Source organism: Pelodiscus sinensis, chromosome 11, assembly GCF_052426305.1.
Source record: "Pelodiscus sinensis isolate ZL-2025 chromosome 11, ASM5242630v1, whole genome shotgun sequence".
NCBI classification, from domain to species: Eukaryota; Metazoa; Chordata; order Testudines; family Trionychidae; genus Pelodiscus; species Pelodiscus sinensis.
This window is the reverse complement of record NC_143062.1, coordinates 41,022,507-41,038,181: the sequence shown is the minus strand read 5'-3', so window position 1 is coordinate 41,038,181 and position 15,675 is coordinate 41,022,507. Positions and strand designations below refer to the sequence as shown.

General features: G+C 43.9%; 1 protein-coding gene across 1 annotated transcript in view; it reads left to right on the top strand.

Moving 5' to 3' along the window:
- The window catches only part of GXYLT2 (glucoside xylosyltransferase 2), a 38,248-nt gene that overhangs the window by 8,441 nt on the left and 14,132 nt on the right, over positions 1 to 15,675 (top strand). Inside the window, exons 2-4 of the mRNA XM_075938648.2 lie at positions 4,050 to 4,239; positions 4,477 to 4,608; positions 14,923 to 15,174. Of these exons, the coding sequence (XP_075794763.1) occupies positions 4,050 to 4,239; positions 4,477 to 4,608; positions 14,923 to 15,174 (574 nt within the window). The remainder of the gene's footprint in view (positions 1 to 4,049; positions 4,240 to 4,476; positions 4,609 to 14,922; positions 15,175 to 15,675) is intronic.

Sequence of the window (15,675 nt, the reverse complement as noted above, 5' to 3'; positions counted from 1 at the left end):
TCCTGCATCCAGATTTCCTCCCAGAGCTTGCACCTCTCACCCCTTCCCGCACCCAAATCCTTCATTCCCACCCCAGAGCCTACCCATCCTTTTTCAACCCAGGGAGGGTACAGCTAGACTGCAGGAGTTTTTCAGGATTTCGGAGATATCCCAGAAAACTCTTCTGCTTCTAGGGATGCATTTGTTCTTCCAATTCTTTTAGTGGAAGAGCAAACATGATCTTTCGGTCAACCCTATATTCCTCTTTCCACAAGGAATAAGGGGGCTTCCAAAAGAAGGGGTTTTTCTGACATTTGGTCCAGTCTAGACAGGCCAAATGTTGGAAAAACTTCTTCCTACAGAAGAATTGGGGAAAAAAGCAGCAGTATAAGGGTTGGGGATAGCAAGTGACGGAGAGGAGGAGAGGGGCTTCAAGGAAGGAGCGGGGCTTCAAGGAAGCGGTGGGGCGGGGTGGTAGATCTTGTCTTGTTCTGTCATTTAAAAAGTGATCTTGGGTGTAAAAAGGTCGGAGATCCACTGACTTAAGGTCTGCAACTCCAGCTACATAGAATACATAGCTGGAGTCGGTTTACTTTAAGCCGAGCTTGGCAGCATCCCCATAGGGGAGGCCAAAAGGAGCCAACAATCCTGTTGGCTTTCCTTACTCCTGGTAAGAGCAGGAGTACCAGATGCTGGCTGGGGTGCCCTCTGAGTTCGATTTAGTGAGACTTAACTAGACTCGCTAAATCAAACACCAGAAGATAGATTGCGGCAGTGGCAATCCTCCACGGAGTGAAGATGTGTGAAGATGTGACCTGCATCACACAGGGCACAGAATTTTTCACAGCACTTTGTTATAAGTTTTAAGTGTAGACCAAGCCTAAAGACATCAGTCATACTAGGAGGACCAATAGGGAACCGCCTTTAGAGTGAACCCATTAAGGCTTTGCTGAACATAGGGAAGAAGACCTTTTTCACATGGCTTGGGAGGTTTCATTTTGAGATCGCTCTCTGCATTTGTGGCCAAGAATTGACATTGGTTAATGTCCAAAAAAACAAAACCAACCAACCAACAAAAAAACCAGGGCTTTGGGCATTGACACAGGGATTTGAAGAGTCCTAATGCAAGGTTAGAGCTTCTCCCTGCTCCCATTGAAGTCTAGTGGCCATAAGCTGTATCAAAGTAATGCATGTTTATATTCTACATATGGCTTGATTTAGAGACTCAATTAAGAGGGAGCATTAAAGAGATGGTTAGAAGGAGGGAGGGGGAAACAGGATCTGTATGAGGAGCCAATTACTCATTTTAATAATTCAGTGGTTTTTACACTAATAGTCTAGAAAGTAAATACCACTTCACATAAATGTGGTATTTCATTATTTATACACTGTTGAAATTGAGGCTTAATTATGACTAAAGACTTCTAAACCATTAATGCAACATGTTGCTTTGTGCAGTCTGTAAAATACTGGTGGCCTAAACTATAAGCAGATTATTCTGCAGTACCGGACAACAGCTCTCATGCTAGGTCATTATGAATATTATGTTAGTTTCTAGAAAGAGAGATTAATTAATTGCCATTTCTCTTTGTTATTTATTTAAGCCTACATTTTGTTTTGTTGGGAATATTAGCAATACTGATTAGTTGTGTGCAGGTCAGTTTGTTTCTATTGAGCTGGGACCAGACTAGGAAAGGAATTATTCCCTCCCTTCAACCATATATCACCTTTTCCTTTTGAACAACCACCCGGTGATACCTGTGATACTTATGGTATTTTTTTCTGTCAGCATGCAAATAGGACAAACCAACAGGAATACATTCTAGAAAGGGCTTTATTTCTATACTAATAAAGACAAAAATTAAGGTCAGAGTTTTCAAACATGACGAGCCATTTTTGTGTGGCCAATTTGAGGTGCCTTACAAGCACTATATCAGAGTTGGGTACTTTGTTATAAAAGGGTCTGGTTTTTCAGAAAGTGTTGGAAACTCATTCTGTAAATACCAGACCCGTTGAAACTAAAGTGTCTCAAGTAGCGCAGCCAGAAATTTGAAGCATCTGAAATTACTATAGCTTGAACCTCTCTAATCCGGCAATATCTGTGGTCCGGCATGATTTTACTTAGTTGGATGTCCACTTATCATGGGTGTGGCCAAGTTTCTCATGGTCCCATAAAGTTTACTTACAGCCACCAGTCTTGGCTCTCAGTGTTCTGTGCTGTTATTTAGCTCTAATTTACTCCAAATGTCTTCTAAGAGCCGAGTAAGTAGTGAAAGCATTGGTAACGGAGCTAGATAATATCGTTTGGCTCCTATGGTTTGGCAAATTCTCTGGTTTGGCACTGGGCAGGTCTAGGGATATAATAGTGTAGTCGATTAACCAATAAGTAAAGCTTATAAGTTAATGCTATAGACTACACATGTTTCCTTTTCTTCCCCCACCAGCAAATTTTTTAGCAGGCTGGCCAGAAGCCCAGCTCAGTCCTGGCTTGCAACAATTCCAGGACCTCCCCCTGCTGTGGCTCTACATTTTAAGTGTATTAGGAGCCAGGCGGGCAAGCAACCCAACTCAGTTCTGGCTTGTGCCGGGTCCGGGAACTCAGAGGCGACAGGCAGCCAGTCTGTGAGGGGAGCTATTTTTTAAACTGGCTCCTCCTTATGTACCAGCTCGTGTCTGGCACCCCATGCTGCTGCCTTTGATACAGAGGCAGCAGCGCAGAGTTGCAGGGGACTCCTTAGGAGTGGGGCCTGAGCACACTGGCTGCCGGCCCCACCCCCCAGGACTATAGAATAGTCAACTAATCGATAAGAATTCATGAAGTTACTCGACGAGTCAGTTAATTGATATTTAACATCTCTAGTTGGGTCCCAAGGCTGCTAGACTAGAGAGGTTCAACCTGTAGTCACTTTTTAAATGGAGGTAATGGGCCCATCCCTTTTCTGACTGAAGTTAGTGACCCAGGATACAATGGGAATAAGATGAGGCATAATATGATGATTATAAAGGGTGCCTGAAAATGCCTTTTACCTGTCAATTTTGGATCTGTATGTTCCCCTTTTATGTACTAGTCAAACGTTCTACTGCAACTAAAAAAAAAAAAAAAAAATCTGGATGTGAAAGACACTCTACTCATAGACATAATGGACTTGATGGAGGTGGCCAGACTAGATCCATGGCAACCTGCAGCCGAGGAGAGTCCTTTGTGTGGCCCACAGGACATTTTGTTTACTGTTGCCCATACACAGGGTTGCCAGATTCTGCTCGTTTCTGTTCAGGTAGTTTTTTTTCCTGCCGATATTATTAAAGTGACAAACGCACAAAGCAAAGGCACGTGAAGTGAGGTGCATGCTGATTGCACACAACGTTGACTGTGAATCGTGCTCCCTGTGCAGCTAATCCAAGTGTTGCTGTAGTTTGTGCCGTGAACAGATACGGATTTTGTACCTGCTTTTGCAAAAATGATCCGCAGGTATCTGCAGACGTGGATACCCGCAGATATAAAGCGGATGTCTGGGGATTTGCAGGGCCGTCGCTATGGTTCAGTTGGCACATACTGCAAACCCAGGTACCTGTACCAAGTGCAGTTAGCAAAACTACCCTATCCTCAAAGACCATCTTGGTTATGACAATCGTGTGGCCCACTGAGATGGAGGAGGGCCACTCATGCGGCCTACTCGCTAACCTAGGTTGCCCATCACTGGACTAGATGATGAATTGTTCCTGTTCGGCTGTAAAGTCACTGAATCTAGAATAAAAACCTCACTCTTCAAAAGCCAAAAGAGTGTGCTGTTAATTCAGTTTAACTTGAATGTATAGAGCTAGACATGAATGCAGACAGGAAGAGCCATCCAATCTTTTATAGCTAAAGAGACAGAAAATAACATATTTCTTCACGTTCTAATCTGATAGCATTTTTGACTGGAACCAGTGGTTCATGTTCAACATCCTGTTAACATTACTCTTGTAAATCCACCTCCAGGTAGATGTACAAAAATCTTCCTCCATTCTCACTTCAGTGGAGTCTTTTTAATTTATATTTTATTTTGATACACACACACTTACTTTTTCAGAAGGCCTGGTGAACAGAAACACTTGAAAGATGTCCCATCTCTGCAATGGATGCACCTGGCAGTGGTGGCATGTGGTGACCGCCTGGAAGAGACCCTTATCATGCTGAAATCAGCAGTTCTGTTTAGCTACAGGAAGCTCAAGTTTCACATCTTTGCTGAAGATTCCTTGAAGCCTGAATTTGAGAAAAAGGTGAGTCTGCTTCTGTTTCATTTTTAAAAGTTAAAATGCAACGATTGTAGCCTGCATATCTCTGATAACAAATACGTGGCTACCAACAAGTTAATTAGTCAATAGCATTTTTTAAAAGAGCTTTTTCGCTAAACTTGGTCTTTATAAGCTTATCTTTTTAAAAATTGTTTGATTATTTAATAGTGTTGCAGAAAACAATGTGTCTGAATTTTAATCCTTCCCCCCCATGTTTTTCAGTTAAGGGAATGGCCTCCCGCTTACACAAAGAAGTTTGACTACCAAGTCTACCCAATTGCCTTTTCAGTAGGAAATGCTCAGGAATGGAAAAAATTATTCAAGCCTTGTGCTGCCCAGCGCCTCTTTCTTCCGGTAAGGCACCTGGATTTCTGAATATGCAGCTTCAGGACAAGGCCTGCTGTGCCAGTAGGAGATTGGAAACATGTTCCCAGATGTAATTTCCTTTCTAGGACATCTTTATCTGTTCCTTTATCCACTTAAAAAAACAATCTGAGCATTCCTCCCCCTGGCAAAGAGTGCATGCTGCTTGTCGGATGCCAGCTCCTTTTGTGTGTCAGTGCTGTTTGGCTATAGTACTGCACACTTTCCAAATGTCGCACTCCTTTAAAGATCCAGTCAGCAGTCCCCTTTTTCTTATTCCTAGGGGCCCCCTTTGAATGGAGGGCGGATGATTTTAGGACTCCTCCTCCCTTGCAAACCCATTCTGTACCCAGGAGGCATTTCTCTCAGGGCTGTTCCTAGCAAATGCAATTCCGCAGCTCAGAAAAATGTGATGCCATGTGAGACTCAAAATTGTGGCATGTAAAAAGCCCATCTGTTAGCTCCTCCAGTGTCTGTGCATGGCGCATTGGCACCCTCGTGCTTCACTGGTACTGCCAACCGTTCTGTTTGGTAAATAACAGTTAGGAGGGAGGCTTACAAAGGTGCCTGATTCCCATGGAAAGTCAGTGACAGACCGGAGGGAATGGTGGGGCTAGAGGCAGACAGAGCTGGGGGCCTCAGTGAAGGGTGTACACACGAGGTGTGCAGGCCAGCCATGCTAGTAGCGGTAGTGCGGCTTTCCTATGCTGCCCACTGCACAGATGCAGAGCTTGCCTTCTCATAGATAGAGCTTTGACTTTGTACGAGTCCCGCAGCTAAACCCCACCACACACCAGGAAAATGGACCCTGAGCTCAGGGGTGGCGCGCCTAAGACCTGGGGGCTGGTTGTGGTCCCAGGCTTGCTTGGATCCAGCCCCTGAGGCTCAGGGCAGTCCCCCAGCACTGGGGAGCCCATGCTGGAGTTCCAGCCCTTCCACTGCTCCCCTTCTCCCCCCGGTGGGGCTGGAGAACACAAAATCTACTAGCCTGGGCTCCACTAGGCTCTGGTGTATGAGCGGAATGTGGGGAGCATCTTTCTGCTTCTGTCGGGGGCCACATCAGTGCGTCTGTGTGTTGTTTTGTTTTTGCTACTCACTTGTATGTGACCCCCGACAGATTTTTTTCCTGTGGTTCAGCGGCCCTCGACCCCACCCCTGCTTTAACTTAGTTCATGGAACAGCACTTTCGTTCTGAGCATAACTCAATTTAAGAAGAGCCTTGCTGTAAATGTGCCTGATCCTCCGATTCCTTGCACTTCTGTAATGCCACTTGGATTGAGGCTTGTTGGGCACAGAGACTGCTCATTGACTGCTGGTCCCTGTACGTCCTTCTGGTGATGGACAAAGGTCAGGTGTCCATGTTGATGCTATTAGGGCTGTCAGCAGCGTTCACCTGCTTCTGCTACAAGGTGATTGTGGAACCTGCATGCCCTTCCAGGGACAGGGGGAGTTGTTCTCGAGTAGCTGTGTTCTTTGAGAAGATGCAGAGGGGAGTATTGGACAACTATTGTTAGCTCCAAGGGCTGGCTTGTGTAGGGTGCCCTGAGGTGCTGTCATGATTGCTGTACAGAGGAGGCGAGATGATTGAGTGACCTGCCTCCGGTGTCTCTTTCCTCAGAGCAAATCAGTTTGGTTTTTCAGCTTTGCTTGTGTCTGGCTGAAACTGGGGCTTGGATGAGAGCGAGGTGGCTGAGCACCATTGGGACTGAAGCTAAGGTGATGATGGTGAACTTGGGGGAAAAGAAGTGGTGGAAATAGCTGGGATGGTGAGCGACCCTTCGGTTGAGGGAGCACACTTACCTATTGTTACTCTCGCTATCTGGAGTCTTACTGGACCCTGAGCTCTTTCTGGGTAACCAGGGTGGTAGTTAAAGCTTTCTTCCTATATGCTCAGCTACAGGGTTCCAGCCCTTCCTTGTGAGTACCCATTCCTAACTTTGTCCCTTGGTGCTGAATCACTGCAGCACATGCTCTGTTTGCCCATACGAAAACTGGCTGAGACAATTCAGCTAGTGCAGAAAGCAAATATTTCACTGAAGAATATTGCACCTGTGATACAGAGGTTACACCAGCTCCTAGTTTGTGTCATTGCGGAGTTCAAGGTGTTTGCTTTACACCCAGGAAGCTCCTCCTGGTTTGTCCCTTGACTGTCTAAGGCCATGTCTTCTCTTGCTGCGCTGGAGATCAGTCTTCTGGTGTTCAGTTTAGCAGGTCTAGTTAAGATGGCTTGGAAAGGCGCATGTGTCAAAGGGACGGGGACCATGTGTTTGTACCGCATCTAACACAGCCAGGGCCTTGTCCAGGACAAGGACTGCTATGGGCTACTGCAAAAGAAATAATAACAACAACTACAAGCACCTGCTTTTCTAATGAGCAAGACGCTGCTGAGATGGAGCCCTGTTTGTGTGAGCAATTTACAGACATCTGAGTGAAAACAAGATGTGTCTTGGATACACAGAGGCTATATCCCATCCCAAGAGCTGGGGTGGTCCTTTCTAGTTGCTGCATGGAGCTGCCAGAAACACTAAAAATATACAGAGCATTTAAGGAAGATTTTCATCTTAACAATAGCTACATTTCTACAGAATCTTCCATCCCAAATTCTCCCAGTACTTCACACAAATAAACCTGTGAGGTAGATTAGTATCATCTGAGTCTGTTGAAGTGACCTGCCAATGGCCATGTAGTGGGATCAGGAGCAGAACTGACAATAGACTCTAGGGCAGGGGTCTGCAGCCTGTGGCTCTTGAGCCAGATATGGCTCTGTATGGAACCAAATATGGTTCTTTTGTCATTCCCAAAATGCCTGCAACTTTTTAAATTAAAATGAAAAATTAATTCAAAATTTTAAAAATGCGTAATTACTCATGTCCTTTGAATGTGTGCATGAGCCTGAATTTGACCAGTGATGATGTAAGCGTCAAAGAAATGTATGAAAGATGCAGCAGCAGAAGTCCCATTAAACTGAGTCTGTGACAACAGTGTTTCATTGATGCTGTTTTTAATCATCCTGTCAATTATCAATAATATTAAGTTGCATATTTTCAGTCATGCAAATGGGCATTCTGATACTGGCTCTTTGTTGACCACTTGTTCTGAATTTTGATGTAGTTTGGCTCTTTGGTTTGAAAAGGTTGCCGACCCCTGCTCTAAGGCATGGTTCTGAGGAGTGTTTTTGGATCTATTGTAAGTGGAGATAGCTCAGTGTAATTGACGTCCATTAAGATAGCTGTGGGTGCTAATGTCGATATTTCCCAAACCTGTAATCCTGGTACTGGGCCAGCTGGACAACATGCAGGAGTCTGGACTCACTGGCCAGTTTGAATCAGTCTGCCACACTGTCTCTCTTGGCACTGGCATATGCATACCTGCCAGCATGTTATGACTTGCCAACCTTGCTAACGTAGGGAGAATCCACAGAGACAGAAGTTGTGGAATCAAATTACAGATAATTGAGTGTTTAACGGAAGTGTCAAGTTAAATATAGCAAGCTCTGGAGAGAACTCTCAAAAGATTTATTAGCAGAATGCTTCGCAGCTGCAAAAAACATTGAGATGATACTCTTCGCAACTGTAAATGGCTTGTAGGAGGAAGGAAGGGGACAAGGAAAAGCAGGAATCCCATATTTCCAGTTGGTCCTGTTCAAAAGTCACATAAATGGGAGGCTGTGATAGACTTCCTTTGTCTTAAAACTTGTCTGGAGACTTGTTTGTTAGCATCGAGTACATCTGCTATTGACAAAGAGACGTTAAAAGCTGGGATTTTCAAAAGCAACTCAGTGAGATAAGCAAAGCATCCAGTGAGAAGGGAGCGACTGTCTCCCTTAGCAGCATATGGAAATCTCACCCTAGCAGAGCTCCAAGGTAATTGTAAATATTGCATGTGACTTGATCACGGGCAGCACCAGAGCTGCTCAAACCAAATTCCCTCCTTGGTTTGACCCCATTGACTGCAGTGAGGTTATGTGAGGGACTCATTTGGCCAAGTTATGCTAGAAGTTAAATTGCTGTGCTGAAAGCCAAATCAAACGCACGTCCAGGAAGAGATGTGATCTAATCACACTGAGCTCTGCAGCTTAAAGATGAATAAGAAAAGTGCTAATAACTTAGAATAGGGGGTGGGGAGGGCCCTTAAATTTTGGTGCATGGTCACAGGCTGGCTCTACCCCTTGGACTAGCCTCTCCCCAGAATTGTCTGGGGCTGGAGACTTTGAATTAAAAATACAGCAAAGGGATCGCGGCTCGTGGCCCCGTCACTACCATAGAATCATAGATTCCTAGGACTGGAAGGGACCTCAAGAGGTCATCGAGTCCAGTCCCCTGCCCACGTGGCAGGACCAAATACTGTCTAGACCATCCCTGATAGACAGTTATCTAACCTACTCTTAAATATCTCCAGAGATGGGGATTCCACAACCTCCCTGGACAATTTATTCCAGTATTTAACCACCCTGACAACTAGGAACTTTTTCCTAATGTCCAACCTAAACCTCCCTTGCTGCAGTTTAAGCCCATTGCTTCTTGTTCTATCCCCAGAGGCCAAGATAAACAAGTTTTCTCCCTCCTCCTTATGACACCCTTTTAGATACCTGAAAACTGCTATCATGTCCCCCCTCAGTCTTCTCTTTTCTAAACTAAACAAATGCAATTCCTTCAGCCTTCTCTCATAGGTCATGTTCTCTAGACCTTTAATCATTCTCATTGCTCTTCTCTGGACCCTCTCCAATTTTTCCACATCTTTCTTGAAATGCGGTTCCCAGAACTGGACACAATACTCCAATTGAGGCCTAACCAGCGCAGAATAGAGGGGAAGAATGACTTCTCGTGTCTTGCTTACAACACACCTGTTAATACATCCCAGAATTATGTTTGCTTTCTTTGCAACAGCATCACACTGCTGACTCATATTTAACTTGTGGTCCACTATAACCCCTAGATCCCCTTCTGCCGTACTCCTTCCCAGACCGTTGCTTCCCGTTCTGTATGTGTGAAACTGATTGTTCCTTCCTAAGTGGAGCACTTTGCATTTGTCTTTATTAAACTTCATCCTATTTACCTCAGACCATTTCTCCAATTTGTCCAGGTCATTTTGAATTATGACCCTATCCTCTAGATTAGTCGCAATCCCTCCCAGCTTGGTGGTATCTGCAAATTTAATATGCGTACTTTCTATACCAATATCTAAATCGTTGATGAATATACTGAACAGAGCCGGTCCCAAAACAGACTCCTGCGGAACCCCACTTGTTATGCCTTTCCAGCAGGATTGTGAACCATTAATAACTACTCTCTGAGTACGGTTATCCAGCCAGTTATGCACCCACCTTATAGTAGCCCCATCTAAGTTGTATTTACCTAGTTTATTGATAAGAAGATCATGCAAGACCGTATCAAACGCCTTACTACAGTCTAGGTATACCACATCCACCGCTTCTCCCTTATCCACAGGACTCGTTATCCTATTAAAGAAAGCTATCAGATTGGTTTGACATGATGCTGGCTGTTCCCTATCATGTTGCCACTTTCCAAGTGTTTACAGATGATTTTCCTTAATTACTTGCTCCATTATCTTCCCTGGCATAGAAGTTAAACTAACTGGTCTGCAGTTTCCTGGGTTGTTCTTATTTCCCTTTTTATAGATGGGCACTATATTTGCCCTTTTCCAGTCCTCTGGAATCTCTCCTGTCTCCCATGATTTTCCAAAGATGATAGTTAGAGGCTCAGATACCTCCTCTATCAGCTCCTTGAGTATTCTAGGATGCATTTCATCAAGCCCTGGTGACGTGCAGGCATCTAACTTTTCTAGGTCATTTTTAACTTGTTCTTTTTTTATTTTGCCTTCTAAAACTACCCCCTTTCCACTAGCATTCACTATGTTAGGCATTCCTACAGACTTCTCGGTGAAGACCGAAACAAAGAAGTCATTGAGCATCTCTGCCATTTCCAAGTTTCCTGTTACTGTTTCTCCCTCTTCACTGACCAGTGGGCCTACCCTCTCCTTGGTCTTCCTCTTGCTTCTAATATATTTATAAAAAGTCTTCTTGTTTCCCTTTATTCCAATAGCTAGTTTGAGCTCATTCTGTGCCTTTGCCTTTCTAATCTTGCCCCTGCATTCCCGTGCTGTTTGCCTATATTTATTTTTTGTAATTTGTCCTACTTTCCATTTTTTATATGACTCCTTTTTTATTTTTAGATCATTCAAGATCTCGTCATTGCCTGGTAGCCTCCTGGGGTTGCTGTGGCTATTTAAAAGGCTCACGGCTCTGGCCCCTCCTGCAGTAACGCTGCAACTGGGAGCTGGGAGCCATTTAAATATGAGCTTGCTGCCTGAGCCACCTCCTGGAAACTTGGTTTCATGGGCAGCAGGATATAAATAGAGAGTGGCCAGATGTAGTCTCAGGGCCGGATCAAAGTGTTAGGTGGACCAGATTTGGCCCTCCAGGCTGCATCTTGCTCAGTCCTGGCTTAGAACAAATAGCCGTGCCTCCTTTCAGCCTGCTAGGAAGATTTTTGAAGGACACCAATGAGTGAGTTACGCAGGTCCTTAAAACTCTTTTTTCCCATGCTGCCTACAAAAACTTGACTGTGGTTGCCCAGTGGTGTGCTGAGACCACTCACTGCCTGTTATGCTAATATTCATTGTTTCCTTGCACTCCCCTGCTTGTCTGGGTCCATCTGTTAGCTCTTGTCTTATACTTAAGCCTTGCCTGCACTTAAAATTTAGGTCAACATAGCTTCTTCAATTGGAAGGAGGTTGAAAAATCCAACTGCCTGCTGACATAATCTCCAGAGTAGAAACAGGTAGGTGCTTCCGTCAATGTAGCTGCTATTGCTTGGAGGTGGTGTTCATACATCCACGGAAAAACACCTTCCTTGGGTGTAGGTTGCATCTTCACTACTGGATTATGCCAGCATGGCTGTGGTGCCATATCTGTGCCAGTGTGGCTGCCGTACTGTAGACAAGGCTTCATTTTGTAAGCTCTTTAGGACAAGGACTGTGTTTGTACAGCTCCTAGCACAACAGGGTTCCGAGCCCCGAGCAGAGTTTGTAATAGGGATGTAAAATCCTGTTTAAAAAGTTAACTGGGATCCTGTGGGTGGGAACTACTCCAGCCAGGCCAGGCCATCGGTCAATCAGTTACCCCAGTAAGCATGCCACTAAGGCAAATCAGTTAACTGTATAACCCTTTACATCCCTAGTTTCTAAGTGCTATGATAACTCTAATAATAATAATAGACTCGACTACAGTGTGCTGCCAGGGAAGGGATTTTTAGCCAGCTGCCAGGGAAAGGATTTTCAGCTTATCTTCATTTAGCTTCCTCCAGATCTAGCAAGAGAAACTCAAGGCCCAGTTCTCTATCTGTCCTCAGGAGCCCTGACTCCCAGTCTAAACCAGTGTTTCCCAATTTTATTTGGCTACGGAACCCTTCTTCAGATTGAAAAAATTTCAAGGAACCCCTGGGGTTGTCAGGGTAAAATTTGTCGAGCAAAAAAAAAAAAAGACCGGAGTCCTGCTGCAAATTGTTGAGCAAAAAAAAGTCTGTCTCTTTAAGAGGAGGCGAGGGAGTGCCCAGTTCTTGTGGAACTCCAGGGTTCTAAACCAAGCTCCTGCCTCTCTAATCTATAGCTTTGGACTAATAATAGTATATGGTTTCATTGCCATCTCCCTGTCACTGGTTGTGTTGTCTAGTAACAACCAGTGCCCCAATATTCTGCACCACTCAGATATTGTGTATGCCATTATCTACAGCAGGGCTACTCAACTTTGGAAGCCCCGGGGGCCACAATGATACTCACAGCACATGCCGAGGGCCGCAACTTAAGTGTGGTTGCATATGTAAGAAAATATGTATGCAAATAGCTTCTTTCACACTGACAGGCGTGAATGAAAAGAGTAAGGCAAGACTATACAACACACCGGTCCCATTTAAGTCAGTCCTGCTGATACTAATAAAATGCAATATTTACCCGATTTCCACCCATATGACAGCACTTTTAATGAGCAATGACAGTCCAGAAATTTAACTGCTAAAATGCATCTCAACTGAAGACCATTATATTGACTCCTTTTTTGTTTTGGTGCCCACCTATGGGCCATGTGTTGATCCCCGTGTAAACCCAAACTGCACCACGGGCCACAAACAAACGGGCCACATGTTGAGTAGCCCTGATCTACAGTTAGAGCCGAATGTATTATTCAATAGCCAAGTGAGTAATTCTCTGCGTGAAGCCCTCATTAGAGATATTCTTTTTCACTCTAAATAGTACAGGCATCTCTTTTACTTATCAGGCTGGGCAGGAAGAATGTGCGTTGGTGTTGTCAGAATGGGGTGAGGCTTTCATTAGGCTAAATATTGATCCAAATCCCAAAGCCCTGAGTAAGGAGAAAATGGCATTTAAGGAGTTAGTCCACTTTTAACAGAACCCTATTGAGCATGCTCAGAAGTCGTTGGGTTTTTTTGGGTCACTTGTCACGTTAATATTAATAACTCAGTTTATCCCATGGTTGCAAGGCAAGGGAGGTGGGGGGGAAACCTCAATGAGCATTGTGTAAAAATTCAGCTGGGCTTTGAGTAATTGAGTAAGGAGGGAAATGTGGCTGCTGTGTCTGATTGTTTGTCTTCTTCCCCAACCTGACTGCGATCAATGGCTGAACGGAAGTGACAAACAAACAAAATTTGGGTGAGACCAAGGCTAACAAGTGTCAGCCCTTCAGCTTTTTGGATAGTTTTGGCAAATCAAAAAGTAGCATGGGAAGGTTATAATGACAACTGATTTTCAACTTTGACTTATAGCATTTACTATTTAGCAAACAGCATAATGAATAGCTGACTGTCTCTCTGGCTACATCTAAACTACACCCCTCTGTTGGCACAAGGATGTAAATGAAGCTCTTCAAAAGTGCAAATGAAGCGGGGATTTAAATATCCTGCGCTTCATTTGCAAAATTGCGTCATGGCACTGTTTCTAACAAACGCCATTTCAAAACTGAAAGAGCAGTTTAGACACGTTTTTTTTCGACAATGGGGTGATTTTTTGAAAGAGTACAGGATCAGGAGTACAGGATCTTTCAAAAAATTGCCCCATTGTCCAAAAAAAGCATCTAAACTGTGGTTTCAGTTTCAAAATGGCGCCTGTTTGAAACGGGATATTTAAATCCCCGCTTCATTTGCACTTTCAAAGTGCTTCATTTACATCCCTCTGCCAACAGATGGGTGTAGTTTAGACACACCCTCTGATGGAACCATCAAAGGAATGTTCACACTGTTAAAGTTCTGTATTCTCTTCCTGGTAAAATTATCAGTGAATGTGTAAGTAAATGGAGTTCCACAAGAGGGCATATTGCAAGCAAGAATAGACTAGATATGCTGGGCCTGATTCTATTCTCCCTTATGCCAGCTTTCCCCCTGTGTAACTGAATTGACGGCCATAACTCCTGACTTACACTGTGGCAACCGAGATGAGTTTCTGGCCCACCACTTGCTTTTTAAGACTTCTTTCATTTGGCTGGTTGCATGTTTTCCTAAAAGGCAAAGAATTAAAAACTCTTTAGTGCAGGTGATCTACAGTTAATGTTTTTACATTTAAATTGCATGAAAGCGCATGGCTTTCGTTCATGTCAGTAAGTGGGTATGATTTGCCCAATGAGGGAGCTGAGAGCTGTAACAGGAAAAGTAGGCAATGGACAGGAGTAAGGAAACATGAATCACTAGTGTCCATTATAGCCAATCTGGGATCTAGGTTTGGCTGTCTGGCTAGACTCCTATCCCCGTTGTGGTGCATACTGTGGTTTTATATAGATAGATGGTTGTAAAACGGTTTCTTTTTTTTAATAATTGTTTTCCAAAACGTTTGCCTTATGACATGCCTAAATTACATACCTACATTTTGCAAATGGGCAATTGGTAGTAAATGCACAAGCAATTGGTCTTCGGAAAAACTAGCGAAGTTAAACTAGTGCAGAGGTAAGTGTTTTATTCGTAAAATCAATATGAAATAAGCTTTGTGGATTAGATCTCAAGTTTTTATGACAGCGAAGTGGATTATTGTTGTGTGAAGACTGGCCTTTGATTATTGCACTTTGCCCTAGCTATTTGTCATGCTGGTTGCTTTTTTTTTTTTTTTTTTTTTTTTAAATCTACCTACTCTCTGTGACTCCCACAGCAGTTGGCAATGTCAGTCTTTTGCACGAGTGCATAATTTAAAATACAAGTAATTCTTGAGAAGGAATCAATTTCCTTTTTTCTCTCTGTCTGGTTTCTTTTCCCATCTTCCCTTACTCCCCCACCTTGTAACCCCCTAAAGGTGATTTTGAAGGATGTGGATTCTCTTCTTTATGTGGACACTGACGTTCTCTTCCTGAGGCCCATTGATGACATCTGGAGCTTTCTGAAAGAGTTCAACTCCACACAGCTGGCTGCAATGGCCCCAGAGCATGAAATACCAAAGATTGGCTGGTATAGTCGATTTGCTCGCCACCCTTACTATGGAACAACTGGAGTCAATTCCGGAGTCATGCTGATGAATTTAACCCGGATAAGAAACACAAAGTTCAAGGTGAAAACTCTTTAGGGGCACCTATGCTTGCATAAATCAACTTGTATAGTATGGAATTAAAGGATGCTGGACACACTTTGTCAGAACCAAGCTTTTAGAAAAACTGATACACGTTAAACCTCCCTAGTCTGGCACACTCTGGTCTGGCAACTTCCATGGTCCAGCATGATTTTAGTTAGCCAGATGTCCACTTAACATGGGTGTGGCCAAGTTTCCAGTGGTCTCATACATTTGTGTATAGACACCAGTCCTGGCTTTCAGTGTTCTGTGCTGTTACTTAGCTCTAATTTACCCCCATATGCCTTCTAAGAGCCCCGTAAGCAGTGGAAGTGTTGGTAATGCTGCTAGACAATATTGACCTCTCATGGTTCTGCAAATTCTCTGGTTTGGCACCAGTCAGGTCCTGAGAGTGCCAGACTAGAGAGGTTCAACGTGTAGAAAGGTGTCCTGATATTAAACAACACCAATGAAAATTATTATTTTTAACAAATAAACATTTTC